The 15,777-nt window shown below is 39.7% G+C and overlaps 1 protein-coding gene across 3 annotated transcripts in view; it reads right to left on the bottom strand.

Moving 5' to 3' along the window:
• Positions 1-4,404: 4,404 nt before the first annotated feature.
• Positions 4,405-15,777, bottom strand: part of LOC136555364 (glycerol-3-phosphate acyltransferase 3-like) — a 21,524-nt gene continuing 10,151 nt past the window's right edge. For 2 of the 3 annotated variants that reach the window (XM_066547955.1, XM_066547956.1), the window contains exons 3-13: positions 11,664-11,736; positions 9,887-10,157; positions 9,428-9,502; positions 9,030-9,119; positions 8,614-8,707; positions 8,206-8,321; positions 7,415-7,470; positions 6,985-7,070; positions 6,208-6,336; positions 5,715-5,794; positions 4,405-5,273 (exon numbers count right to left, since the gene is read on the bottom strand). In XM_066547955.1, the coding sequence (XP_066404052.1) occupies positions 5,159-5,273; positions 5,715-5,794; positions 6,208-6,336; positions 6,985-7,070; positions 7,415-7,470; positions 8,206-8,321; positions 8,614-8,707; positions 9,030-9,119; positions 9,428-9,502; positions 9,887-10,157; positions 11,664-11,691 (1,140 nt within the window). In that variant the 5' untranslated portion in view covers positions 11,692-11,736 and the 3' untranslated portion in view covers positions 4,405-5,158. The remainder of the gene's footprint in view (positions 5,274-5,714; positions 5,795-6,207; positions 6,337-6,984; positions 7,071-7,414; positions 7,471-8,205; positions 8,322-8,613; positions 8,708-9,029; positions 9,120-9,427; positions 9,503-9,886; positions 10,158-11,663; positions 11,737-15,777) is intronic. The other variant, XM_066547957.1, reaches the window with a different exon arrangement.

Below are 15,777 nucleotides of genomic sequence, written 5' to 3'. Positions count from 1 at the left end.
TATTAAATTTGGCACTAACTAGTTTGTAGTTCTCTCAACAGCACAAGGAAATGCATGCTGGTAGAAAACAAGTTCTGAACATCCTCATTATCCTGAAAACTTATTCTGAAAGTATCCCCAGCCTCAGATCAAGATCAAACAGCATCAAGGTGCTGAAGAAACTCATCCCAGCAAATGCAAATGTTGTACTGCATCCAGGAACATCCCAGGTTTGTCACCTCTACAGAGTGTTAAAATACAAAAAAAAAAAAAAAAAAAAAAGCTCAGGGGTTAGACCCCTACCTGATTTTGAATGAGCTAAAGGAAAGAAGCAGTTCTGATTTTGGTTTGTGACATGGAAGAGATGGTCTGGAGAAACCTCACACAGCAAAGCCTGCTGAAACTTCAAGCAAGCACAAGTTTTGCGGGTAGTAAACCACTATCAGTGTTTGAAAATGCAGTGTTCAGAGTATGCAACGTTATTTCTACGTTTTCGTGGTTTCCTGGAAATGGGAGAGCCGGCTGTGCGAGGCAGTTTGCTGCCAATGACTGGACGCCACCAGGTGGCCCCCGTTGCATATCTCCTCTAACGCTCAGCCATGCACCTTGAACAGCCAGCCGACGGGAAAAGTCAGAGATGAGCATTTAAACGTTCCCAAATGTAAGACAGCAGTAGAAAAAGACATTTGGAGCCAAGGGAAAAAAGGATTTGAGCTACACTAATCAGTTTTGCAGGTATGTTACAGGAACAATCATTATAAAAATGAGCACACTGCCCAAGTTTCACTAAAGGAGAACTTTTTAAAATAGATCTGGTTTTCTAACCACACAGCTGTTAAGACAGTGATATCTTCAAGAATTAGAAGCAGCAGCTATTTTTGTTCTCTACCCCACCCACATAGCAGGAGAGAGTTATTTTATTCACTCATTCCAACCTACATTTATTTTCAACTCATGGCTCATTTCCTTAGGCAGCTCAAGTTTGGGATGAATGCACCCTGGACTACTGTGGTTTGTTTCAGTTTCCTGATGTATTAGTGCCACAGCAACAGTTAACATCCCTCACGTGCTTCATACAGAGGTACCAGCTAGCAGCACCAAATTAAAAACCAGGCTACCTAGGATGTAGGTCTTCCCTGCACTTATTAGCTGTATCATATTTAATTTGGGGATTAGGTCATCCAGTCAATTAAAAGAACAAGGCTCCTTGGTTAAGGTTAAATATATTAAATGGTAAACAGTAGAGGAAATCTGTGCTCTGGAGGAAGACAGTGTTCACAGGCTTGTCCAAGATGATGATACATCTCATCTATGTTGTTTGCACAGCTATCAGATAATAAATACATTAAAAATATAACAAGAGAAAACATTACTTACACTGACAGGGTTTGTCCTAGGTTGACTGTATGATGCTTTTATCTCCAATTGTCACGTTCTGCTTATGCTGAATAATAAGTTTTGCACCTTTAAGACTTGTTCCAGAGAGTGAAGCGGGGAGAGAAGCAGCAGCAGTTTGTTTTCAGACACTGCACTCACTCCTCCACATTCCTGCTCCTGGACTGTGTCGTCTGCAGATAGACAGACAGCAGGAGGTTGCTCTCCTTTGCTTTTAGTTAGCTTAGCTAGCTGAGGCAAAGAAGTTCCCTGGACTGTGGGATTTTTTTTTTCCTTTTTCTTTGGACCTGTTCAAACCTGCTCTGGACTGAACACCCAGAAGAGCACTGGCAGCTCACACCTGTGGCCCACCGGGCCAGGCCTGGGCCACGACATTTCCAGCACTGGAGGGACTGATAAGAGCCTGTGTGAGCTGAACTGCAACCGAGGGAGGGGACTTTCTCAGTTGATCATCTCTTTTGGAGCAGCAAGGGGTTTTATTATTTAATAAACAGGTTTTTTCCACTTTTCTCCAAGGAGGTATTTTCTCCCAGACTGGTTGGGGAGAAGGGCCAATTGAATCTGCTTTCCTAGAGGAGCCCCTCTGGTGGTTCTCTCCAAAATTTGCCCAGAGCCAGGACAGAGCTTTTTGGTTTTTTTTCTTTGATTTGGTTTTGTTTTGAGCATTAATTTCCTGGTCCACCCAAATACTCCACTTGCTTCCAGTTTAGCCTATCATTTCCCACAAATGAGCACAAGACCATGCTGCATTTCATCCTGCAAAGGTACATGGTAAAAAAGAGGAGCTCTAATGATATAGTATTTCCTCTAGCCAGGTCTTATGTGCTCTCCCAGAAACATCACACCTGAGATAGCCCAGCTACCTCAGATGGCATAAAAGCAGAAGAATGGCTTCTGAGGTAGTGTTGGAAACAGAAAAGTTTTAATAAAAGGCAAAATAACAAAGCTCTTTACAGAGAAAAACCGACCCATGTCCAAGAGGCTCTTGCTCCTGGTATAAACACCCCACAAAAGCGATGACTTCCTTTGCTCTCTTCTTTTTCTAGTGAATTGCTTAGGTGGGACCTTTTGGCTTCTGTCCAATTGGGTATCCTTAGCTTTGAGGTGAAGTCCTCAAGGTCCTATGAGGTGTCTTTTACCAAATGGAGGAGAGAAACTTCTGGGCTTTTTTTCCTTTTTAAGGAGACAAAGGAGCATTTGTTCATTCTATCAACAGGGGGCACATTCCTACACTCTAATAGTTTAGAAACCTGGTTCCTGCAAGACCAGTGAAAGATAAGAGGAGTAACACAAGTGCAAGATCCTTGATTGTGAAAAATAAGCTGTTTGTCAGCTTCCCACTCATGTTGTTGTCATAAGAACATGTTCTTTTTTACTGTCACCATGCCCTCCTAGTAGAGGAGGAAAACATACTTATCTGTGGAGACCTTTTGGATAATAACCAATTCCTCCATAACCTTAGCAGTCTAAGGGCAATATACAATTTCAGGTAAAAGCAGTTGCCAAGGCCTCTGCTGATATATTCTGTATTTCATTTGCATTTCAAGAGAAAAGAAAGGAGGAGGTGGAATGTAAGTAGAGAAAATAGCACCAAAAATCAGAAACACTTACTCAAAGCAGGGCAAGACAAAGTAGTCTCAATTTCAAGTCAGACTGGCATTTTTACCAGCGGGTAACAAAGTACACTCCACTTGTAATTGGCAAGTTCTTGGGTTCATCACTTGGTTTTATTTCCCCATTCTATATGTAAGTACCCACTTCACAGAGTTTTCAGCTTGCTTTGCTAAGACAGCCAAAAAATGACTGAGAAAATACTGACAATCCCACCATCCTCTCACAAATGTTACATAATACTCATACATACAGAGGTCTGAGCTTTACTTTTACACAACTTGGAGTCATAACCATAATGAGGATCACACATTCCAAGCTCCTCTTGATGAGCTGGAGAAGTGTTGCAGGACAGGAAAAAAAGGCATATCAATCTCCTAATTTCTAACAGAAGCAGAAAATTTCTCTTCCAGCAGTTATTTTTTATCTCCCCATATTTTCCTGTGTCTGGCCCCTCTTTTTGCCCATTCAGTCTCCAATTTTACCTCTGAGAACAAAGAAAGTACAGAGAAGTGCAGGAAGAATGCTCTCAACACTTCTCTTACTGCAGTTTCTGTTAGCAACTCTCAGAAATCAGTCACACAGACTGTTTTAAACTCTGGCACACTGAAAACATTTGAGAGTTATCAGGATTTTCAATCACATTTCTTCATATTTTTATACCTAGAAAATAAATCAACAGCTTAAACAGCCATGGAAGCACATCTTACTATAGTTGGGAGTAGGTAGACCTGTTTCAAATCAGGAGAGCCTGAGGCAATTTTCCTTACTGCCTGGTGGCTTTCCTTTTAGCCTGTGTGGCTAAAAGCTGTGCAAAAGGGCAGATTCTCCTACTGCTTACCCATGACACCAACACTTAGATTGACTGATCCACCAAAGAAATTCACACACCTGTAGCAATGCCAGGCCTGGCCAGAGAAGAGGAGAGCTCAGTTCTGTGCTACTGTTAGCCCCTCCATGGGAGATTGTTTTTCTAGGCTCTCTAGGGCTAGGTAGAGTTGTATCTGTGTATCTGTCCCTCTGTAGGATGTATTTGTGCTCACCTACACTGATCCTCTGTCTTTTCTGAGACTTCAGCCAATGGGCTGCTGTCATGTAAACATTATTAACTGTTCTTACCAAGGTCTGTCTTTAGAGCACCTTGGCCAAAACAGGAGCTATTTGTGTGTTTCATTAGGGACATTCAGATGGTTAAAGAAGACTGATCCTTTGATATGAGAGCTACTTACTAGGAGAGCAAATATTTTATACCAATAAATGCTATAGGAGACAGAAATATTCCCACTGCATACTCTTTAAGTGCACTTGCTCTATTCCTGGAGGGTGCGCTTGTCAGAGGCCAAATCCTCAGCCTTCACATCCAGTGCTAACACAAGCAAGTAGCTATGTAGAAATAACAACAGCAGAGGACACTGGATGTCACATCATAGGCTTTCTTTAATTTGTGTAATGCATACAAACAGACTCAAAAAGGGATCTAACAAAACCACAAGATATGATTTAAAAACACAGGATATTTTCTATTACATTTGTATCCTTGGCTGTGATTAATTTACCTCAGCTTCACATGCCCAGGCATCAGTACATGATGCCCTGGACACAGTTCTGCTCTTTGTCATAACAGAAAATATTCTACAATGCCATCCCTGGTCTTGTGACATGGAGGAGAAAGTCAGCATCTGCTTTTTCCCTCTGACATACAACACTTCCTCTCCAACATGTAATTCAGAAAACATATTTTGGTGAAATGCTTCATGTCTTTTGACATCAGGAGATCTATCTCTAGAGCAACATGGTGACTGTGGCTCACAGGAGTATTGCTAGTCTTAGTCACTGAGAGAGTCTAGCAGTACAGAAGTGATTTATTATAAGTAACCATTTAAGTCCTCAAGGTATTGCAAATATTTTAAAGTCATACTTTAATGAACATAATTAATTTTACTGTAGATTCTTCTCAGCATCAGGGAGAACTTTATTAGCATATTTTATGTTTTCCTATTTATAAAATTATAGTACTTCACTTTAAATAAGGATATTTCTTTATTGTTTCCCTGCTGTGTCACATGCAAAATATCTTATGGGAACAGAAGGAAAACATGTTGGGCTTAATATAAAGCCAGTCTATTTTCTGGTAGTGATAAGTCATGGAAAAATGAGATAAAATAAATAGCATTTAACAAACATTTCCGTTTCCCACAGATCCATTTTCTATTACTATCTGGCAATATTTTTTCTGTTGCTCTTCCTTGAAAGACTCTTTGACCTTTTTCCTTTTCAGTCCTCCATCCCTGAAAGATACAGAAAAGAAACAGCCTTAAACTCACTTCAGGGTCAAGGCAGAAAAACATTACTATATTTAGACTATGTAGTCAAAGCAGTTTGCACTCTTAATGTTGACATCTTTAAGACAATGCTAAGTGATTTATACTGCCAAGATTTACAACACCACAATGCCCTTCTTTTAACCCAGCATTTAACAGGCAAGTAATTAATTTTCACCTAATACTGCCTGCTGTCTAGATCCACCTGTCAGCTCTGTTTCTCTCTATCTACTATATTATTCTAATTATTCTAATGTAATTGTTCAAGTAATAAAGTAACATTTTCTGAATCAGAGTCAGTAAGGGCGGTGGACTACAGTGTAAAAAAGCAGGTTTTAAAGGATTCCATGCTAATATTTCAGAATACAGAGCACCTTTAAAAACAATTCTAGAGGTGTTGCTTCTTACCAAGGAAGCACAGACATTCCTGCCCGAGCAGCAATGACAGCCTTGACTCTGTCAGCAAAGTGAACAGCATCTTCTTCTTCCTGAAAAAAAAAAAAAAAGCATTAATTGCTTTACAAGAGACATGTTCTCTGTGCCTCACTTAAAAAGACAGGTTTTGTCAGACAGCAGGCAGTAGGATTTATGCCTGACTCATGAGCCAAATGTAAGCAGTTCCAGCTGATTGTGTTTTGCCACTATTTGGTGCGGAAAAGAACTACATGGGAGGCTTTCTGGTTTCTGGGACAGCCTCAAACAACACACAGCCTGAAGTCCCAGGTCTGGCCAGAGCAGGGAATGCAACCTAGATAAATCCAGGACTTGTAATGTAGTGTTGCTTCCTAGCCTCTGTCCATTAAGTTATCAATAAGGATTCAGAGCACCTTGTGTAGTAATGCAGACCTCCTTCCAGACAGCATTTCACAAGCACTTTCAAAACATACAAAAGTGTAAGAACCTCTTTGACCATTGGTGGCAGGTACCACACATTGCAGACAATAGCCCAGCTGGTTAACACATTAAAAGCATAGGTCATCATGGAATGCTTTGTGCTGTTCCAGAAGGCATCTCCAAAGCGGGGGTCATACTGGAAGACAAGAAGAATAAACTGCCTTGGTTTAAATCACATAAAGGGCTTTTTTTTTTTTTTTGCCACAAAGTCACAATTCAACTTATTAAATAACAGGCAAATCTAATTACACCTCCTGAAGGCATCAGTAAATTCAGAGTAAAGTTCCAAAATTTATTACAAGTTTCTAACAGTTAGCATTTACAAGCAATGCATGACGTCAAACCGTAACAGACCTGCAACACAACTATAGCAAAAGATTTATTCAAAACGTAAAAACTTGTCATCTACATATATGCCGACTACAAAGGTTTCCTTGACAATGCTCACACCAGTTTTAAGAACTTCCATAAGAACAGGTAACATTATAGTGTCAGAACAAGTAACTAATATTTCCAGATCTAGAGTGACCTGGCTAAAGCTACTCAGAAAGACTTGAAAGTGCCAAGAAAACTGCCCTTATCCTCAGAGCATGTAAGAGCCAGGACAGAAATTACATGTTTCCCATACTGCTTAAAACCACAAGTTTCTGTCTCTCAGGGCTTATTCAGTACTTTATGCACACCAAACATATCCCTTTTCAAGGCTTACACATGAACAGCTTCCCTGACATGAGAAGCATTTGCAACCAATCCTTCCATGTTCAGAAAAGTGCAGTTACAGTACCTTGATTGCTACTGGATGGATGGTTCCTCCTACCTCAAAGCTTCCCTTCTTAAACATCATTACCGATGTGTTGTTAATGCAGGTGCCTGGTCAGAATTAAAATAGATGAAGGGCTTAATCCACTCTGAGAAAAGTATCAGGAAATTAATCCTAAACTGTCTTAAGGAGACTTGGTTCTTAAAGAAGAAAGTAAGCTTTAGTTCTGGAACATAATCCCATAGCCTTGTATGTCTTCATTCTCTTATATGCTAAAGCTAATAAACTGTCATAAAACTGTTGTAAAATACTAGAACCTGACCTTTAATATCTCACAAGAACGAATTAATTCTACAAACTAAAAACAACCACAGTTCTAAAGACTAGATATAATAAACTGCACTCAAGGGCAAGAAGTGAGAAGAGTAAAAAAATCAATACAGCTGCTTCTTACCTTCTGGGAAAATTAAAATGGGTAACTTGGCCTTATTTGCAATGTGTTCTCTAATTCTGTGGAGAGAAAATAAAATTTCAATGTATACTTCATATTTGTTTTGTCCAAGATTCTAAACATTCATTACCTCTCACATAGGACAAGAAAAGCTCTTGCCCAATTGCCTTTCACCCAGTCAGTTGCCTTATCTGGAATATGTTCTGGTTTCAGGCTTTTATCTCAGTATCTCTTGAATTAAAAAAGTAGATTTTCTACAAAGATGTATGAAGTTCCATTTTAACCAGAGAATGGTGGTTCTTGAAGCATGTGAAAATAACTTCCCAGATTCCAGCCATGAATGCAGTCAAACTTTTTTTAGACTGAAATATATTCCAAATTTCTAGTTTTCATGCTTTCTAGGTTTCCAACATCAGCTTTACATGTATCTAAGGATTCTCCACGTTTAGTTAAGTGACAGGTCACTATCTTACTACATTTGCTGCATCACTTAAAACCACAAATATCACCACTAAGCAGATTACTGACACTAAGATCGGTCATTTTCCAAGACAACTGTCTTTCCTACAACTCAAAAGCATGGAGCTCCTCTTTGCCCTGCATTAAAGGACAAAATCAAAACACCATACATTAAAAAAAACCAAAAAACAAAACACAAAACAAAGCAAAACAAAACCAAACCAAACAAACCCAACAATAACAACAACAAAAAAAGACGATGACAAAAAATGTCAACACTGATGACAAATTACCACACCTGACCAGACAATGAAGCAAACACCTCACTACCTTACTTTTTCCTCACCAGGTGACGGTCTTTCATTTCTGAGCGTTCAAACAAGACATGCTGAGAGGTTCGCATGCAGGATTTTTGAATAAGTCCCAAAAGCCCTCCATGTACCTGGCCAACCTGCAAGTCCAAAAGAAACTTGTTACAAAGCAAACACACACACAGACACACACTTAAATGATTAAATTCTAAACACAGATGCAACCATTTCTAAGCTTATTTACAAATTATAACAATCCCCTTGGTCATACATGTGCACACACCTGCTTGCATCTAGATTTTTGCAGTTCAGAATGTGAGTTTAAATGCTGTCAAATCCCAAATGTTCTATGAGGAGGTTCATCCTTTTACCCAATGCTACATCTATGGACATCTCAACCTTACTGATATTTACCAACTGTCTTGTTCATACCAAGGAATAGCATCCATCACTGGCCAGGATTAGGACATCCAATGGAGATGTGTGGTTGGCTACACAGATGCCTCCTTCCTGTGGTTTGTTTTCCCTGCAATGATGACCATAAAAGTAATTAATGTTTATTTTCCAGACTACAATCCCAATCAGGTGGCAAGCACCGAATAATATCTACGTGTCTGAAGAGTACTACATCATCTACACACACCCTGCCAATACACAGCAGGAAACACAGGAGGGCATGTGAACATCCTGAGAGAGTCTGGATGATCCAAACAGCTTTTTGGATCAAGTTGTACCATCACCAAGTATCCCAGCAGTAATGGAATAAGTATCCTGCTCCAAAACTTGAGATGTTAAATACTGCAAGGAACAAATTCCAGACTAATAAAGGGCAAGGTGGCAGCACTCACCTGTTATGGAAATGAACAAGGCCACTCAGACATCGGATACCTAAGGTGGCACATATCATCTGGACCTGGTTGCTCAGCCAGCCTTTAACTCTAAAAGAAATGAAGCCAAAGATAGATACATTTCTAGTTCTGTGGAGCCACATATGCAATATAAACTCTCTGAGTTATCCCAAATTGCTGTTACTACAAAGACCATTCTAAGGTTCACACTGCATGTCTGCTTTCAGATGCCATTGCCATAACTTTCTCTCAAAACACTTTGTAATTTTACAGGAGAGAAAAAGTCACCCCATGATAGTCCACATCAATCCTCTGGACTTCAGCAGACTGTTCCAACTGCTAGTTCAAATCCTTAAAGAAATACAGAAGAATTGAAAGAGCCCTCAGCAAATACCTACCTGCCATTTGGAAACCGTCCCACTACAGTAGTGGCCAACACCAGCAACAGGATGCTGAAAACAGACAAGCAGATGCTACAAAGTAAAATAATCTTAATTAAACGGCAAGAAGCAAAACTGGAGGAGTAAGCAAGAAGGTTTTCTTACTTGGCTCTTTAATCCACTTCACAATGCTTCCTTCCAGCATTTAATAGCATCTAACTAGCAACAAACTACTTAGCTAACCAGCACACAAACCATTTCATCCAGCTTTGCTGGATTTTAAAAGCAAATTAATTACTAATTAAGCATATGGAAAGTGAGAAATTTACTTTTTTTTTAAGGGATATTTGAGTTTAGATGGCTTCTTGGAAAGGTCATGCCAGATTCTCCTTCCTCCACTAGCCAATAGCATACTATTTCACCCCTTCTGTAAAAAGTACCATGAAATAGGATCCCAGCAAACCCTGTCTGGCTCACCGGAAAGGCAGCAGGAGGCAATACCGAATTAGGATGCCAGTGACCCACACAGCAGCCAGTTTCCAGCTGACATGGTGCAGGTTGGCATTGGTTCTGCTGAGGAGATTCCAGGACAGCAGCTCCTCAGAGGAGAACCGTCGAGTGACTTCATCCTCCGCAACTGCCTCACAGCCCTTCTTGGAGAAGTACATGACATCAGCAAGGCTGAAACATCCTTGGCATTGGCCAACAACCTCCTTTTCCATGGGAGTCTCATCTCTCTGGATGATCCCTGCATGAGGAAATGAGCCTTCCTTCCACAAGGTGAAATAAACAACATGGATTCCAAAAAGAATATCAAGAAATACATATGCTTTTTAGAAACAGCTCTCCTATTCAAGCACAATAATTCACTGCTATGCCTCATTTACATACTGACAGTTCATTCCACAAGTTACTTCTCTAATCCTATGCCATATTATGCCCCTAAGTTGCTGAGGAAGGAGAAAAGGATTCTGATCAAGCTGCAAATAAAACCTTGAGCACAGCACCTACTTCATTATTGTTTACCAAACAACATAGGCACTTGCACCTAGAAATGTCACATATACACTGCCAAGACAGCAGATCCCTCCTGGTGCCTTGACTCAAATTCAGGCAGAGTTTGTATGATTGTTCTTGCTGATGTTGATTAGCTTTATTGTTTCCCAGCTGTAAAAAACACCTTCCTCTGCATTTTTTTTTCCTTGGAACCTTCTATCTCCCCCCATCCCTTCTCTGTTAAGAGTCACTTCCCTACCAAAAAACTTGAAAGTGCCTGGGTTTCTCCCCTCCCAGACATACAAAGCATTACATAGACACATTGTGCAGGAAGAATGACAACACATTCTTGCTCTGCTATTTGTAAAATTACACCCCATAGGACAGCAATGCAGCAAGTCTGCTGAGGTCACTCTGGGACCAGATTCTTATCTGGCTGGTTACAGTGACTAAAATTCTGTTGGTTCATACCAGCTAACACTTAGCTTTTTTGTTTGCCTCCCTCACCTCTTTTTTTTTTCTTTTTGATGGGGCATATTGGATGACATTAAGTATGCATTATAAAAATACATTAATTTATCTTGATCAACCTACCTCCCCCTGATCAGAATCACAAAGTTTTCCTCCATCGGCACTTCAGTAAAACCTTCAACTCCCAGGAAATCATCAGACCAGAAAATTATTAGCTGACAAACCAAGCAGCCTACATGACTAATCACTAAAAATGGCACTACAAGTAAAAGGATAACTATGAGAACTTAACTCTTTGATCAAAGAAGGAAGGAAAAATAGTTGGGGAAAAAATTATTTTGATTTTATCCTCACGTCTAGAAAAGAGTACAAATTCTATCTGTGATCCATGGGATGCTGTAAATCTTTTATTTGAGAGCCTGGATTTTTTTAGGTGCTAGGAGTTACAAGAAGCAAAAGATAACTATGCAGAGCCATGTCAAGCACAAAGAACACTAATTTATCCCAATCCTGTAAAGAGAGAGCTGATGGAGCCCAAAAGCAAAAAACACTTATGAAAACAGTGATGCTTCCCAAATGTTTATCAGCAATGTCTTTCTATTCCCACACTAGTCTCTAATTCCTTTTATGCACAAAACTCAGGGATTATCTTTTTTATAACATGCTTATGTAGGTTTATAGCTTCAATGGATATTTGCTCATCAAACTCCTTTCCAAGTAAGATTGTTAAATAGCTGCCTTTTTACATGATAAATAGTGCTGTGTCCCCTTCATCCAGAGATCTTACCAGTGGAGATTAAATTTTCAAGTGCCATCGCCTTCTGCTTTTTTACTCCCTCCTCAATCTGCAGGGTGGCCCACTGTTCCCAAAACAAGAAAAGTAGATGTTGATGGTTTTCATTTCATCATTTCCAGACATTCTGCAATTACCTCAGGTGAATTGTCTGAGCCTCTTTTGCCCCTGCCAGGTCTAGGATTTTCATTTTTCAAATTCAGCCTGAAGGGTGCCCTGCAGACCTCCCATTTCATTTGTTACATAGACTACCTTTTGCCATTTCCAGGAAAATTTGTTTGGCTCAACCTTCTTTTCAGGACACAGGCAGTTGGTTTGTTTTTTTTCTGGGGGTCCAACAAATTACTGAGATACCTATGAGACTCTATAAGATCCAATGTACCCAAAACTCTCTCTTCTCTAGTTAGCTTCAGGCGATAAGATTATACAAAATAATATCACTGACATTAGAGGTGTGCCAGAAAAATAGAACTAAAAATGTTATTTTAAAGAATAAAAGAGGTTAATTCATTTTGAGGGCATTCAAGTGGTTTCTGTTGACAGGAAACAGAGCTGACAACATTGTGTATCGATAATATTTCAGAAGGTAGCAGCTGTGGTAAGGAGCTTTCACCCTTCCCTGTATTCATTTTTTTGGGCTAAACCGTTTCTTCTCCTTGCATAGAGCATCATAAAACTCTCCATTAGCAAAATCAAATATACAATTATGCCTGATTTTTGAAGTTTTCCTAGTTTTGAATGTTTTCATCATACATACATAGACATATAAATTGTAGCTCCCATGAGTACTAAAATCTGGCTGTATTTCTGTCAAGGTACCTGCCCTAACAAAGAGCATAGGATGCTTGAGTGTAGGCTCTGCTCATTATTAAAGGCTCAGTGACCCACTCAGTTTATGCCTTCACCTGCTATTAAGGGTTCCCATCTACAATAGATAAGGACAATCTGTTTCATATAAACTCTTGCTAAACAGTGTCTTTCCCTCTAGCTGACATGTGCAGCCACACAAGTCACCACAAAGCTGATCTCAAACAGCCTTCACTACATTACAACATGTCTCATGTGCAAACATCAACCAGTTTTTTGCCACCCTTAAGTTTCGCATGCTCTTTCTGTAGCTATCAAAGTTAAGTCAGTAACAAAATGGACGCTTTGCCTTGACATAACAAGGATATTTTAGTTACCCGTAGCTGACCTTTTTTTATCAGCCATCATAAAAGAAAAGAAAAAAGTGAAGGCAGAATAGGCTTTAATGTAGTATTTTAAACTCCATACAAACCTTCTTTAGTAACACCATAAAGCAAACAACCTCCCCAAAAAAGAAATTAAAAAACCTGCACCACAGAGCATCATCTTGTCTATACTTCCTGATTATTCTCCTGAAAAGGCCAACAGGTACATCATCTCTCCATCTTTTGCAACACATGGAGAGTCATTCTGAATAGTGGAGCCAGGTGGAACCAAGGGATGTCATGAAAACAGCAGCCCACACACTGAGAAATGAAAGAACATACAGAACAGGTACAGGAACGTTGCAAAAGAGAGTAAGGGAGACATGGCAAATTTAACCTCTTTACAAAATACTGCTGGTCCTCATCTCTTCCCCAACATCCTTTAGGATAGTTGCATGGCATGAGAGAGGAAAAAATATAAAACAAAATATTTTGAGACTGACAAATAAAGCCTTCTGCCTTATTCTCTGCTTTCCCGTTTCCTGTCTACCACCCTTATCTTGCCTATCATTGTCCTCCTACATAAAAAGCACCTGTCAGCTGGCCAGGACTGCCAGAAATGAGCTTGTTCATACTGTCCTGAAGGATCTGGAATACCTCCAGGAGGCTGACTTTTGATTCCCAGATAGAAAAAGGATGACAGTCACCGACCAAGCTGACTCCAAAAATACATGTTAACTAATCTAAATGAGCAAGACAAGTCAAAACCCACAAAAATTAATAAAGCTTATTAGTAAATTATAAAATCTTGCCTCCTAGCACAGAGAAAGAGTGAGGCAAAAGTGGCAGACCTAAACTAAATAGTCAAGGCTACAAAGGCAGTGTCCCAGAAAGATAAAGAAGAGCTTAGCTTTCAAAGGCTGAACAGTTACACAGGGCTCATTAGCTTGGGAAAGAGCTGGCTGAGATGGCTGAGACAGGCATCTACAAAGTCCGGACTGGCACAGAGCAGTTGCTTAAGGAGCAGTTATCTATTTTCTCTTCTACTACAAGAACTGAGGTTTACCATGGGAAAGATTTGGGCAGAGTATGTGAGCAAGAAAAAAGGCAATATATTTCCACAAACCATCATGGGACATGAAATTCTCCTAACTCATGGCTTGACATGGGAGACTGAAGAACAAGCAGTGAGGAGGGAATACAGCTGTAGAGTCACCCAGGTCTTAGGCTTTCAGTCCAGCCATTGAATTGACACCTGTCAAAGCCATCTGTCTGGGTCAAACTCTGGACTGACTAACTCTTCAGTGGCTGCTGTGTTGTTCTGCCTTTGGTAGCATCTGTACATAGAATTTGTTTTCCAAAATGAAATAAGGCTTTGTGATCACCTTTGTATTGCACAGTATTGAGACAGAGCTGTCACGCTGGTCTCTGTTGCAAAACAGTAATGAAAGGATGTTTTAAATACCTTACAAAAAAACCTACAGATGTTGCAACTAAGACAGAATTTAAGTATTAAATGTAGCAACTTCATTCCTACATCTGCTGACTGAATGAGAACTCAGATGTTGTGCTTTCCCTCACTCCCATTTCTGAAGTGATGAGGATACTAGAAGTCCAAACACCTAATGGTTGATCCCACCTGAAATACTGAATACTTGACAGCTTAAGTCAACAGTCATTTGTTTGAGCTTCCTGTAATTACATTCTAAATAAAATGAGGGTGCCCAATACTGCTTTATGTTAATTACTGTCTTCACAGGACATGACATGAAAGACAATGTGAAATGTTCATTTCCTGAAATCTCATATCTTGCACAATTTTTCCTCCCTTTTCGCTTTTGTATTGAGTACAGCTCAATACTCCATCTTTCCATACTAAGTAATAATTCAGTTTTGCCTCTCTTCCCATATTTTACTACCTCTTCTCCCATATTCTCACAAAAAGTTTTTCTAATCACTCATTACATGAGCTTTTCTCAATCTTTTCCTCATGCACGACAAAAGCTTTGGGGCAATGTAAAGTTGCTCCTCCATGTAAAGTCTTCCACTACAGTGTCAAAGAGAAGTTTGGTAAGTTTTCAGCATGAACTAAAATCACCATCTAAGATCAAGCACTTGTGCCCTCTTCACTCAACAGTGGTTTCTGCCTGGCATTATTTCCCCTTGCCCATTACAAACATGAACACAGATCAAATAGTGTGAGTGTTACACTCAGTGTCTGAGAAGATGTGACTGTCCACCCTCAGGCTACGAAAAGGACTCACAAATCTCCTGGCTGCTCCATGGGGACTAATGAAATGGGTTGAGAATGGGCTGTTTGGGATAAAAGCACAGATATAATTTGTTTGGGGTTTGATGGAGAGGCCAGCTAAGGATAGCCATGTATTTAAAAGCACAGCAGTGCAATTTTTCACCAGCTGAAGTGTCAGCAACATCTGCCATACTCCAGTAGGAGTGCACAGCAAACGAGCTACCTCCATGTACAAGTGAGCTCTCAATGCAAAAACTACTCACAATTTTTAGATGGCTGATTTCTTTTTCTCTAGAAGCAACAATGCTCCAATTTCATACAGAAGTTCAGATCTTGTAGAACTCCAGAACATTTCTTGGCAAATAGAGCTACAGCTGTTTAATGTGTTTCTTGGACTCTTCACAGGGCTCTGAGAACATGGCATAGATTTCATCCTAGCAAATGCATCTTCTTTTGCAATCACTAGAGTAACATTCCTGGAACAGCTTTGCTAATATCCTCATTTCCAACAAACTCCAGGATGGACAAAGCTCAGAGAAAAGACATTATTTACAAATAAAAGTTTACAAGCATATGTGAAAGAATAACCCTAACAACACCCAAACCACGTTCACCCTTATAATTTCTAGAAATACTTGAAGGATAATTTAAGGGTAATAATAAGAAGAATATATATGCAATTGAG

The sequence above is a fragment of the Molothrus aeneus genome, chromosome 4 (assembly GCF_037042795.1).
Source record: "Molothrus aeneus isolate 106 chromosome 4, BPBGC_Maene_1.0, whole genome shotgun sequence".
NCBI classification, from domain to species: Eukaryota; Metazoa; Chordata; class Aves; order Passeriformes; family Icteridae; genus Molothrus; species Molothrus aeneus.
The sequence above is the reverse complement of the archived record's forward strand: the minus strand, read 5'-3'. Positions and strand labels throughout refer to the sequence as shown.